This window comes from Ixodes scapularis, unplaced genomic scaffold (genome assembly GCF_016920785.2).
Source record: "Ixodes scapularis isolate PalLabHiFi unplaced genomic scaffold, ASM1692078v2 ptg001158l_1___fragment_3__unscaffolded, whole genome shotgun sequence".
NCBI lineage: Eukaryota > Metazoa > Arthropoda > Arachnida > Ixodida > Ixodidae > Ixodes > Ixodes scapularis.
In genome coordinates this window covers 693,129-706,661 of record NW_024610108.1, presented here as the reverse complement: position 1 = coordinate 706,661, position 13,533 = coordinate 693,129, and the positions used below count along the sequence as shown (strand labels likewise).

Below are 13,533 nucleotides of genomic sequence, written 5' to 3'. Positions count from 1 at the left end.
TGAGAGGGAGAAAAATATTCAAAGAGAGGAAAGGCTGCAGGCACGGGAGGCGGCAAGAGAAGAGCACGCGGCGCAAGAACGCGCATGTCAAGCGGAATGTGTCCGACTGGATAAGGAGCGGGAAGTTCTACAACTCAGAATTGCTGCCCAGGAAAGAGGAAATCGTGAAGCGCGAGGCGAAGGAGGAGAAGGCGGTTCGACTGGACCAAGTCATAGCGCCAGTCCACACAAACTGATACCGCAGTATAATGAGACGCGCGACGACCTTGACGCGTATTTGCAGAGGTTTGAGCGTACGGCCACAGGCCTCGGATGGCCACAAGACAAGTGGGCAACCACTTGAAGTCTTTGTCTCACAGGAGAAGCCCTGACGGTGGTCGGTCGCATGACCCCTGCAGATGCGATGGATTATACAAAGATGAAACTGGCGCTGCTTCAAAGATTCCGGTATACAAAAGAAGGTTATCGCGAAAGATTTCGTGAGACGAAGCCCGGAGATTGGGAAACAAGAAAACAGTTTGCAGCCAGGTTGACGGGGTATTTCGATAGGTGGATCGAAGTGGCAGGTGTCGACAAGGCTTTCGAGGCGCTCCGGGACAGAATGCTAATGGAGCAGTTCATGACGACTTGCGCTAGTAAGTTGATGGTCTTTGTCGAAGAAAGACACTGCTTGACCCTAGATGATTTGGCTGAAAAAGCCGACGTCTTTCTGGAAGCACAGACTCAGCCGAGCGCTTTAAAAGCGAAGGTAGAGGGACAAGACCCGAAAACCAGTGCAGGTACAGTCCCTAAAGCTTTCAGAGAGGACACACGGAGGATCCTCCGATGCTTTTTATGCAATAAGGTAGGACACAAAGCCGAGAATTGCAAGGGTCGCAATCAACAATACAAACAATCGACATGTTGGCACTGCGGCCGGATGGGACACAAGGCCGACAAATGCACTATGAGGGCCGGCGATACACCACAAGCTTCGTGCCTGTGGACAGCCTCCGACGAAATGGCAGGCGAACCAGATGAGACCTACCTTACGTTAAAGAACGGCGACAAAATACCAGTTGTTAACGCAGCTGTAGGGAGGCCACCCAAGTTTCTGGTGGAGAATATGCCTGTGGTCGAAGGCCGCATTGGCGAGAGAAGAGTTACGGTGCTTCGGGACACTGGCTGCAATACAGTAGTCGTAAGAAAGAACTTAGTGCCCGTTGGGTGCTACACTGGAAACTGTAGTCCCGTATATTTACTGGACCGAACAGTGAAATACTTACCTGAGGCGGAAATTGTGATCAACACACCCTTTCTGGCAGGAAAAGTGGTGGCGAAGTGCATTGACGATCCCCTATACGACTTAGTGCTTGGCAACGTTCCACAAGTGAGAGATCCCAACGATCCGAACCCATATTGGGATTCCGATCAACAACGAAGTGAGGAGATGAAGACACCTACTGTCCAGGGAGTTGGCCACCAGCTGGACAAGAGAGCCGAGGTGCCAGAGAGGAAGGACCACAAAGAGGCCTCTCCGTACGACTCAGAAAACACGGACTTGGGACTGATAACTCCGCTTTCAAGTACCGCGGGAGTGGGAGAGTCGAGGAAGAATAAGAGCGGGAACAAAGCGGAACCTCCACTGAATGTGCCACAGGTACCGATTCTCGAAACGACAGTCGAGGAGCTATCGACAGAACAGAGGAACGATGCGTCCTTAAGGAAATGTTTCGACAAGGTCGGAAAGGTGGTAAAGAGACACAAGTGTCGTACGAAGTATGAAATGGTGATAAAGAACAACCTGCTTTTTCGGAGCTGTATGTTTTCCACCGGGAGGAGTATAGAGCAGCTGGCTCTTCCAGCAAGATTTCGACCAACTGTCATGGCAATGGCACACGATGGTATCATGTCAGGCCACCAAGGCATGAAGAACACGCTCGCGCTAACGGCTGAAGAGTTCTTTTGGCCGGGAATGCAGAGTGACATCAAGATGTACGTGCGCTCCTGCGATGTATGCCAGCGCACGGTGCCAAAAGGCAGAGTAGGCAAGGCGGCTCTTGGGACAATGCCTGCCATCGAGACGCCATTCAAGAGGGTGTCGATCGACATCATCGGGCCGATCAACCCAACGGCGAGTTCGGGCAACCGATATATTCTGACCATGGTGGACGTCGCCACAAGGTACCCGGATGCTATTCCATTAAGAAGCATCGGCACGGAGAAAGTGGCAGAAGCCTTGGTGGAAATGTTCTCTAGGTATGGAATCCCGAATGAGGTTCTTAGCGATAGAGGTTCCTGCTTCACGTCGGACCTCATGAAAGAGGTAAGCCGGCTGCTGTCCATGAAGCATCTCATGACTACAGCCTACCATCCGATGGGGAACGGGTTGGTGGAAAGATTTAATGGAACCATCAAACAGATGATTAGAAGCATGTGTCAAGAAAGGCCCAAGGACTGGGACAGGTACCTACCGGCACTACTGTTCGCCTACAGGGAAGTGCCACAGGCAAGCCTGAAGTTTTCACCATTTGACCTACTATACGGCCGAAGAGTTCGGGGACCTTTAGCCATCCTTAAGGAGATCTGGTCCAACGAAACGCTCGAAGACGACGTGAGGACGTCCTACGGTCACGTACTCGAGCTAAGAGAAAGACTACGAAGAACATGTGAGTTGGCTCACCGCTTCTTGGAAGAGGCCAAGATCAAGTACAAGGAGCACTATGACAAAAAGAGCGTCAACCGCCAACTGAAAGAAGGGGACTTGGCCCTCATTCTCCTACCGAGCGACCACAACAAGTTAATAATGCAGTGGAAAGGACCATTTGTAGTATCCTGCAAAAAGAACGAAGTGGACTACGAGCTCGATGTTGGAGGACGCAAGAAGGTGTTCCACGTGAATATGCTCAAGAGATACCAAGAGAGGGTCGAGGTCGAACGGAGGCAGCCAAGCTGCAGTGCGGCAACGCAGGAACTTGGCGAGGCTACACTTGCTGGAGAGGCCAACAAAGCATCGACGCCTGATATCGTGATTGCACATGACTGGAAAGAGGTCACGGTCAACGATGACCTGGATGACGATGAGAAATATGAGGTGTGGAGGTTGATCGAACAGTATAAGAGCATATTTTCAGATCTTCCAGGTCAGACTAACTTGATCACGTGCGACCTGAAATTGACAACCGAAGAGCCTGTGCGGGTAAGGCAACATGCGTTGCCATTTTCCGTTCAAGAGACAGTCGAAAAGGAGATTTCGGAAATGCTCCGACTGGGCGTTATTGAACGGTGCACGTCACCGTATAATGCGCCGGTTGTAATTGTTAGAAAGAAAGACGGTTCTAACAGGTTTTGCGTTGATTACAGGAAGTTAAACGACGTGCTTAAAGATGACGCAGAGCCGATTCCAAGGGCGGACGTCACCTTCGCCAAGGTGGGCCGCAAGAAGTTTTTTTCTAAGCTGGATCTAGCGAAGGGATACTGGCAGATCCCGATGGAGGATTTGGCCAAGGAGAAGACAGCATTCTCGTCGAGTAGCGGACTTTACCAGTTTAGGTTTATGCCTTTCGGGCTCAAGACTGCCTCTGCTACCTTCACCAGACTGATGAGAAAGTTGCTTCATGGAATTCCGGAGGCCCATCATTACATTGATGACATTCTCATCGCCTCGGATACGTGGACGCAACACATGAGAACTTTGCAGACAGTTTTTGATCGGTTGCAAGAAGCTAACATCACGGCTCGGCCGAAGAAATGCGAGATCGCATTTACAAAGACGACCTTCCTCGGTCATGAGTTGGGTGGAGGACGAGTCGCACCCCACGCGGAGATCCTTGGAAGGATACAAGACGCGCCAAGGCCGGTGACAAAACGTCAAGTGAAGTCGTTTCTCGGGCTGACCGGCTATTACCGCGATTTCGTCCCAAACTACGCGGATCTTGCTACACCACTGCTGGAGCTCACGAAGAAAGGAGAACGAAACCAAGTTTAATGGGGGTCAGCACAGGAGGAGTCGTTCGAGAGACTGAAGGACTGCTTATCGAGACCACCTATCCTGTTGGCGCCAGATCCCTACAAAGAATTCGTTTTGAGGACGGATGCATCTGATGCATGCCTGGGCGCAGTATTGCTCCAGGAAAGTGAAGGACTGCTGCATCCAGTGGGATATGCAAGCAGAACACTGGGAAAATCGGAGAAGAATTACGCCACCGTAGAGAAAGAGTGTCTGGCAATTGTTTGGGCCGTGGAGCGATTTAGGTTGTTCTTATATGGCAGAAAATTTCGCATACAAACGGATCACCGAGCTTTGGAGTTTTTGAACAAAGCGAAGCACTCCAACAGTCGCATAATGCGATGGAGTTTATCATTGCAGGAACAGGACTTTCACATCGAATACATTAAGGGGAAAGACAATGTTGGAGGAGACTTCTTAAGTCGTCTAGAGAGCTAAGCCGTCAGGGGATATTTGTTCGTAAAGGCAGGACACAGGGTTAATGAGACCCGGCCATTAGGATTTTTTTTTTCGTTTTTGTTATTGAATTAGGTATGGACAAGAGTGTGTTGCCCAAGTGATTTGTACGAGCAATTAGGGACGCGAGAGTGTAACCACGGTTTGTTTTTGTGAATTGGGCGATACTAACTTTTGGGATGTGGAAACGGCATACGTGCGTGAGTGCTAAGGACCAAGTGTGGTGGTATTTGTGAATGTGCCGCGGCCACTACAGCAAGCCATCGAGGAGGTCGCCTTCGTGAAGAAACTTCATGTTGTGAAGTTCTCGAAGTGAGGGGGGTGTGTCACGTGCCTGTGACGATTATTACGGGTGGAAGAAGAAAAGAAGCGGAAGGGAACGAGCGCGTTCCAGAGAACGGCGAGCGCGAGCAGAGAACGGCGAGCACGAGAAGAGAACGGCGGGCGCGAGAGGAGAGGCAGGGGTGAAAGCCAGGGTCGGGCCGCGACGCACGGCGACGACCAGAGCTCGGAGGGAGGACCAGCCGCTACGGACGGCGACGCCTGCTACGAGCAACTCCAGGGGGAGTACGAGACACCGGCTTCCGCATCATCACATCAAGCGGCGACGCTCCGCAAGGCACCGAGGGGAAAGACTTGAACTTGAGGCAAGGACTGTAGCGGGAACGGGCTATGAGTGTGTTGACGTGACTTTATCTCCCTTCAGTGTTTTGCTTTTCTTATTGCTAATTCTTTTCCTATTGTATCGCTTCTCACACGTTCCTATCTTCATTCTTGTAAATATATCAATTCTTTTCTTGATCCTCTCATGGATGTCGTTTCTCTCTTTTCCCGATTGACGATGACAAGGACGAACTGCTCAGTGAGACTATATATTTTATTTTTAAAAAGTAACCAGTTTTCTTTAACCGACCTTGAAAAAAAGTTTTCTGCGTATGTTTGATAAAAGGAAGATAAGCGCTGATTGATTGCCACGCAATCAGCTTTGTTGAAGTCGCGGATTGTTTTGATTGGGGGGTTCCTCGTGAAGACGGGAATCGATAACTCAATGAGCAAGATATTGTGGTCACTTAAACCTGGAACAGAGTCAACATTTTCTATAAGTTGCGGAGAGCTACTAAGGACAAGATCAAGAATGCTATCACCACGAGTGGGCTGATTAACAACTTGGATGAGGTTGAAGTTCAAGCAGTTATCGAGAAATTTTTTAGCATCATTCGACCCGCGTGTGGTATAACTAACCCAGTCAATGTCTGGAAAGTTGAAGTCGCCAAAGATTAAGAATTGCGCTTTCGGGTAAAGGCCCTGAATGTTAAGCAAAACAGAGTGCAGATTGTCACAATAATCACTATCCCGACTTGGCGCCCAATAACATGCGCCGATTATGGTTTATCTAAATGCCGATGTAATGCAGACGAACACACTCACTAGGTCAGGACAGGCTCGAACACAGAATGAGGAGACACATTTTTTTTATCGCGATGAACACTCCCCCTCCTCGTTTCGAAATCCTATCGCATTGATAAACGTCAAACTGCAATTCATCAGGAAAACTTCCGCTCTCATTTATTTCGTGTTTCAGCCAGGATTCCGTTAGAATGACAATGCTAGAGTTATTTTCACAAATGAATGCACCCAGATCATCACGTTTAGTCGTAACACTGCGTATATTAGTAAATGTAACACTGTAGTTCAAACGTTTTGACTGCCTCGCGTGCACAGCTGGTCGAAGGGGTGTGACGTTAGGAATCTTCAGTTATCTAGAGACTTCTATAACATAGTCGGAGGTAACGTCATATTTATAGCACTTATTATTCATATGCAGCTTATCATAGCGGAATTTGAATGTTTCATTTTGAGACCGAGCAAACAAGTACAGTTTGTTACGAGCGGTGCGGACAGCGTCCGATAAGTTCCCGAATGGCGTACTCAGAATCCTTTAGTTTAAAGCCCGAAGAGAGAATGTTCTGTCTATCTTTGTAACGCAAGAACTTGACAATGATGGGCCGATTTTTGTTAGGTAAAAACTTTTCAAGCCTATGTGACCGCTCAAGGTCGTTCGGGTCAAGCTTAATTCCCAGCCTTTGCTCACAGAAGCTCAAAATAGTTGCCTCCGATTGAATCCAAGTTTCATTTTGCAAGTCAGAGATACCAAAGAACAATAAGTTCGATCTCCGAAGCCTGTTTTCGGCATTCGCACCTTGCGTTTACTTCCGATAACTCCAATGCAATTTTGTTGGAAAATTCCGAACTGCTTCCCCTCCCATCCGAAGCCGTCCTCATAGAGCTTAGATCGGCCTCTATTGCCGCTACCTTTTCTTTAAGGTTCTTTATTGCCACATCTGTTGATGATTGGGCGTCCTGGAGCTTCTTAATTTCGGTAAGCATGTGGCTTTGGCCAATCTCCATTCTAGTTACAATGCTAAAAATATTAGCCACTTGGGAATCAACACTGTCTGGTCCGGGATCGGTTTCGATATCTCCAGACAATTGCAGGGTTAGTAATGCTAGGTAAACGGCAGGCGCACTCTGCGCTAGGAGCATAAACAGTCGGCGTCGACACTCAGAAACGTCGTAGGGGCACGACACCGCAATCAAACAGCGGTCGTTACTTCGGTGGCAGTGAGAATTGGGAACGTAACCAACCTGAGCGACGGAGAAAAGGATAGACATCGTTGTTTCCAATGCGATGCCGTGCCCCAACTGGCCTCGCTGACTGACTAGCTTAAGTAGCCATGCGTCCAGATAGCTGTTCGGTGACGTCCCAGGCTGCCAGACACCATACACGTTGTAGGCCAAGCGTGGTGACTTGATCGTTGGTGCCACCGGGATAGTTGTTGAGTCACTTGCTGGGACGATCCAAAGCCCGTCGCAGTCAAAGAAGTGTCCGTGACGTCGTAGGGGCACGACACCGCAATCAAACAGGGTCGTTATTTCGGTGGCAGTGAGAATTAGGAACGTAACCAACCTGAGCGACGGAGAAAAGGATTGACATCGTTGTTTCCAATGCGATGCCGTGCCCCAACTGGCCTCGCTGACTGACTAGCTTAAGTAGTCATGCGTCCAGATAGCTGTTCGGTGACGTCCCAGGCTGCCAGACACCATACACGTTGTAGGCCAAGCGTGGTGACTTGATCGTTGGTGCCACCGGGATAGTTGTCGAGTCACTTGCTGGGACGATCCAAAGCCCGTCGCAGTCGAAGAAGTGTCCGTGGCGTGGTAGGGGCACGACAACGCAATCAAACAGGGGTCGTTATTTCGGTGGCAGTGAGAATTGGGAACGTAACCAACCTGAGCGACGGAGAAAAGGATTGACATCGTTGTTTCCAATGCGATGCCGTGCCCCAACTGGCCTCGCTGACTGACTAGCTTAAGTAGCCATGCGTCCAGATAGCTGTTCGGTGACGTCCCAGGCTGCCAGACACCATACACGTTGTAGGCCAAGCGTGGTGACTTGATCGTTGGTACCACCGGGATAGTTGTCGAGTCACTCGCTGGGACGATTCAAATCCCATCGCAGTCGATGAAGTGTTCGTGAAGATGACCGGGCGACGTTGTTGCGTATGCAGCTGTAAGCAACACCTGAGCGACGGAGAAAAGGATTGACATCGTTGTTTCCAATGCGATGCCGTGCCCCAACTGGCCTCGCTGACTGACTAGCTTAAGTAGCCATGCGTCCAGATAGCTGTTCGGTGACGTCCCAGGCTGCCAGACACCATACACGTTGTAGGCCAAGCGTGGTGACTTGATCGTTGGTACCACCGGGATAGTGGTCGAGTCACTCGCTGGGACGATCCAAAGCCCCTCGCAGTCGATGAAGTGTCCGTGAAGATGACCGGGCGACGTTGTTGCGTATGCAGCTGTAAGCAACACCTGAGCGACGGAGAAAAGGATTGACATCGTTGTTTCCAATGCGATGCCGTGCCCCAACTGGCCTCGCTGACTGACTAGCTTAAGTAGCCATGCGTCCAGATAGCTGTTCGGTGACGTCCTAGGTTGCCAGACACCATACACGTTGTAGGCCAAGCGTGGTGACTTGATCGTTGGTGCCACCGGGATAGTTGTCGAGTCACTCGCTGGGACGATCCAAAGCCCATCGCAGTCGATGAAGTGTCCGTGAAGATGACCGGGCGACGTTGTTGCGTATGCAGCTGTAAGCAACACCTGAGCGACGGAGAAAAGGATTGACATCGTTGTTTCCAATGCGATGCCGTGCCCCAACTGGCCTCGCTGACTGACTAGCTTAAGTAGCCATGCGTCCAGATAGCAGTTCGGTGACGTCCCAGGTTGCCAGACACCATACACGTTGTAGGCCAAGCGTGGTGAATTGATCGTTGGTACCACCGGGATAGTTGTCGAGTCACTCGCTGGGACGATCTAAAGCACATCGCAGTCGATGAAGTGTCCGTGAAGATGACCGGGCGACGTTGTTGCGTATGCAGCTGTAAGCAACACCTGAGCGACGGAGAAAAGGATTGACATCGTTGTTTCCAATGTGATGCCGTGCCCCAACTGGCCTCGCTGACTGACTAGCTTAAGTAGCCATGCGTCCAGATAGCTGTTCGGTGACGTCCCAGGCTGCCAGACACCATACACGTTGTAGGCCAAGCGTGGTGACTTGATCGTTGGTACCACCGGGATAGTTGTCGAGTCACTCGCTGGGACGATCCAAATCCCATCGCAGTCGATGAAGTGTCCGTGAAGATGACCGGGCGACGTTGTTGCGTATGCAGCTGTAAGCAACACCTGAGCGACATAGAAAAGGATTGACATCGTTGTTTCCAATGCGATGCCGTGCCCCAACTGGCCTCGCTGACTGACTAGCTTAAGTAGCCATGCGTCCAGATAGCTGTTCGGTGACGTCCCAGGTTGCCAGACACCATACACGTTGTAGGCCAAGCGTGGTGACTTGATCGTTGGTACCACCGCGATAGTTGTCGAGTCACTCGCTGGGACGATCCAAAGCCCATCGCAGTCGATGAAGTGTCCGTGAAGATGACCGGGCGACGTTGTTGCGTATGCAGCTGTAAGCAACACCTGAGCGACGGAGAAAAGGATTGCCATTGTTGTTTCCAATGCGATGCCGTGCCCCAGCTGGCCTCGCTGACTGACTAGCTTAAGTAGCCATGCGTCCAGATAGCTGTTCGGTGACGTCCCAGGCTGCCAGACACCACACACGTTGTAGGCCAAGCGTGGTGACTTGATCGTTGGTACCACCGGGATAGTTGTCGAGTCACTCGCTGGGACGATCCAAAGCCCATTGCAGTCGATGAAGTGTCCGTGAAGATGACCGGGCGACGTTGTTGCGTATGCACCCTTAGCGAAAACTAATACGTTTGAAATATACCACATTCTAATTTGAGTGTATTTGAAATACAGTTCATAATTTTAAGTACACGAAAAATAGACCGAAAATATAAACTTTTTTTTTTTTTACTTAGCACTAAAATATACTTCTAAAAATCATTTTGAAATACCTTTACTTAAACTACATTTGAAGTTCCCTTCATGCGTTTTGAAATATGTAAATACTAAATTAATAGGCACAAAATACCTTTCACGTATATTTTTGAAATATTTATTTAGTTCATGCAAAATATACTCCAACCCTAAAAAAATGGAGCAATCAAAAATACGTGCAGAATACTCTTAAAATACCTGAAAATCGTAAATACTGTTGTGTTATACTCTAAGTGCCTTTTGACTACAATACTTTGATAGTTTGACTTAAACTACCAAAATATTGAAAAGCTCCCCTTCTAGAAGTTCACTTCAAGTAGATATGGAGTACACTAAAGCGCCTAAATACAACATTTGATTAGTTTGTCAACTGAATTGCGGAGCATCGCACTGATAAATCAGCCCAGTTTATGTTATTGTTTCCTTTTTTCTATCAAGGACACGCCTGATCAGTTCCTTGCACACCAATCACAAACGGGGTTCGGGGACTACAACTACAACATTTGCTGATGCTGGAAAGCTTCAGCAGGTGCTGTGAACAGATACGTTTGGAGTGGTTTTGTTAGCACAATGTTAGTTCACTGAACGTGTATACTCACCATTGTACGTGATGTGAATAGTGACTTTAATATAGTGATATTAACTACCATATTAAATAGTCAACTACTAAAATGGAAAGGCAAAACAACTACTGTAAAATATTTATTTTTCGCGGGCTCAATATTTCGCGATTTAGGTCGAAGTTGGAGTTTTGGAATAATTCGCAAATTCTAATTTTCGCAACGCGCTGGGATCGCAATATAGATCTTAATATTTTTGCATGTTGCCGGAATTGTTCACGGGACCTATTTTTCGGAATTGTAGGCGATTCGCGAACTTTGCGAGAATTAGGTCCTCACGAAAATAAAGTCGTTTACAGTATTTTAAAGTGAAGATACTGCCTTGATTCGCTTCGTCCTGAGCGGTGCTACGCAGAGAAGCAATAACATGTATTTTATGAGCCGTTTGTGTGGATATTGTTTTAAGGACTGCGCCGAATTGTTATTAGTTGTACCAATGCCTTTTACTAAGAGATATCGTCCACGAACTTTAAAACACTGTTTCCCCTTTGACAGACTCCCGAGGAGAAGATCGAATACTTGGAACCTTAATAAGCGCAGAGGTGGTCACCGAAAAAATGATTACCTTCAATATGTAGGCTATATAAGGCTCTAGAGCAGTCAACAGGGCTGTGAATGAGCTGTTCAGTGCGTCATGGTGTTTGTGTTTGTGTTCGTTTCTAATGTAGCTTTGTGAGATGTATCTAGTAGTGCCTTCAAATACCACAGGGACACCATTTGCTGACAAAATCGAAAATAAAAAAAAAAAATGTGTAACCGGTTTTTAATGCACAAATGGCATCTTGAGTGTGAAGGGATAATATTTTTGGTATATCTAGAATATTTTTTGATTCATATTTATAATGTATTTTGAATACATTACGCGCGTATTTCGAATGCGGCCAAAATAATACAGAATAAATACAAAATGAATATTCGTACTAAATATATTTCAACTTCGTTTGAAGTACGGCCTCTTTTTCCTAAGGGCAGCTGTAAGCAACACCTGAGCGACGGAGAAAAGGATTGACATCGTTGTTTCCAATGCGATGCCGTGCCCCAACTGGCCTCGCTGACTGACTAGCTTAAGTAGCCATGCGTCCAGATAGCTGTTCGGTGACGTCCCAGGTTGCCAGACACCATACACGTTGTAGGCCAAGCGTGGTGACTTGATCGTTGGTGCCACCGGGATAGTTGTCGAGTCACTCGCTGGGACGATCCAAAGCCCCTCGCAGTCGATGAAGTGTCCGTGAAGATGACCGGGCGACGTTGTTGCGTATGCAGCTGTAAGCAACACCTGAGCGACGGAGAAAAGGATTGACATCGTTGTTTCCAATGCGATGCCGTGCCCCAACTGGCCTCGCTGACTGACTAGCTTAAGTAGCCATGCGTCCAGATAGCTGTTCGGTGACGTCCCAGGTTGCCAGACACCATACACGTTGTAGGCCAAGCGTGGTGACTTGATCGTTGGTGCCACCGGGATAGTTGTCGAGTCACTCGCTGGGACGATCCAAAGCCCATCGCAGTCGATGAAGTGTCCGTGAAGATGACCGGGCGACGTTGTTGCGTATGCAGCTGTAAGCAACACCTGAGCGACGGAGAAAAGGATTGACATCGTTGTTTCCAATGCGATGCCGTGCCCCAACTGGCCTCGCTGACTGACTAGCTTAAGTAGCCATGCGTCCAGATAGCTGTTCGGTGACGTCCCAGGTTGCCAGACACCATACACGTTGTAGGCCAAGCGTGGTGACTTGATCGTTGGTGCCACCGGGATAGTTGTCGAGTCACTCGCTGGGACGATCCAAAGCCCATCGCAGTCGATGAAGTGTCCGTGAAGATGACCGGGCGACGTTGTTGCGTATGCAGCTGTAAGCAACACCTGAGCGACGGAGAAAAGGATTGACATCGTTGTTTCCAATGCGATGCCGTGCCCCAACTGGCCTCGCTGACTGACTAGCTTAAGTAGTCATGCGTCCAGATAGCTGTTCGGTGACGTCCCAGGTTGCCAGACACCATACACGTTGTAGGCCAAGAGTGGTGACTTGATCGTTGGTACCACCGGGATAGTTGTCGAGTCACTCGCTGGGACGATCCAAAGCCTGTCGCAGTCGAAGAAGTGTCCGCGACGTCGTAGGGGCACGACACCGCAATCAAACAGGGGTCGTTATTTCGGTGGCAGTGAGAATTGGGAACGTAACCAACCTGAGCGACGGAGAAAAGGATTGACATCGTTGTTTCCAATGCGATGCCGTGCCCCAACTGGCCTCGCTGACTGACTAGCTTAAGTAGTCATGCGTCCAGATAGCTGTTCGGTGACGTCCCAGGTTGCCAGACACCATACACGTTGTAGGCCAAGCGTGGTGACTTGATGGTTGGTACCACCGGGATAGTTGTCGAGTCACTCGCTGGGACGATCTAAAGCCCATCGCAGTCGATAAAGTGTCCGTGAAGATGACCGGGCGACGTTGTTGCGTATGCAGCTGTAAGCAACACCTGAGCGACGGAGAAAAGGATTGACATCGTTTTCCAATGCGATGCCGTGCCCCAACTGGCCTCGCTGACTGACTAGCTTAAGTAGCCTTGCGTCCAGATAGCTGTTCGGTGACGTCCCAGGTTGCCAGACACCATACAGGTTGTAGGCCAAGCGTGGTGACTTGATCGTTGGTACCACCGGGATAGTTGTCGAGTCACTCGCTGGGACGATCCAAAGCCTGTCGCAGTCGAAGAAGTGTCCGTGACGTCGTAGGGGCACGACACCGGAATCAAACAGGGGTCGTTATTTCGGTGGCAGTGAGAATTGGGAACGTAACCAACCTGACCGACGGAGAAAAGGATTGACATCGTTGTTTCCAATGCGATGCCGTGCCCCAACTGGCCTCGCTGACTGACTAGCTTAAGTAGCCATGCGTCCAGATAGCTGTTCGGTGACGTCCCAGGCTGCCAGACACCATACACGTTGTAGGCCAAGCGTGGTGTCTTGATCGTTGGTGCCACCGGATAGTTGTCGAGTCACTCGCTGGGACGATCCAA

General features: G+C 49.2%; 1 protein-coding gene and 1 pseudogene across 1 annotated transcript; one reads left to right on the top strand and one right to left on the bottom strand.

Annotated features, from left to right (window-relative positions):
- The first annotated feature begins 418 nt into the window (after nucleotides 1–418).
- Nucleotides 419–4,426, top strand: LOC120847086. Its single transcript, XM_040219026.1, has 2 exons — nucleotides 419–3,178; nucleotides 4,349–4,426. Exons 1-2 carry the CDS (start codon nucleotides 419–421, stop codon nucleotides 4,424–4,426), a joined length of 2,838 nt encoding a protein of 945 aa, XP_040074960.1.
- A 1,200-nt stretch (nucleotides 4,427–5,626) lies between these two features.
- Nucleotides 5,627–12,118, bottom strand: LOC120847053 (annotated as a pseudogene).
- Between the last annotated feature and the right edge of the window lie 1,415 nt (nucleotides 12,119–13,533).

Coding starts and splice junctions, on each gene's coding strand:
- LOC120847086 (XM_040219026.1), top strand. CDS start 419: ATGAAACTGGCGCTGCTTCAAAGATTCCGGTATACAAAAGAAGGTTAT. Junction 3,179..4,348: donor CAACCGAAGAGCCTGTGCGG/GTAAGGCAACAT, acceptor TTATCATTGCAG/GAACAGGACTTTCACATCGA.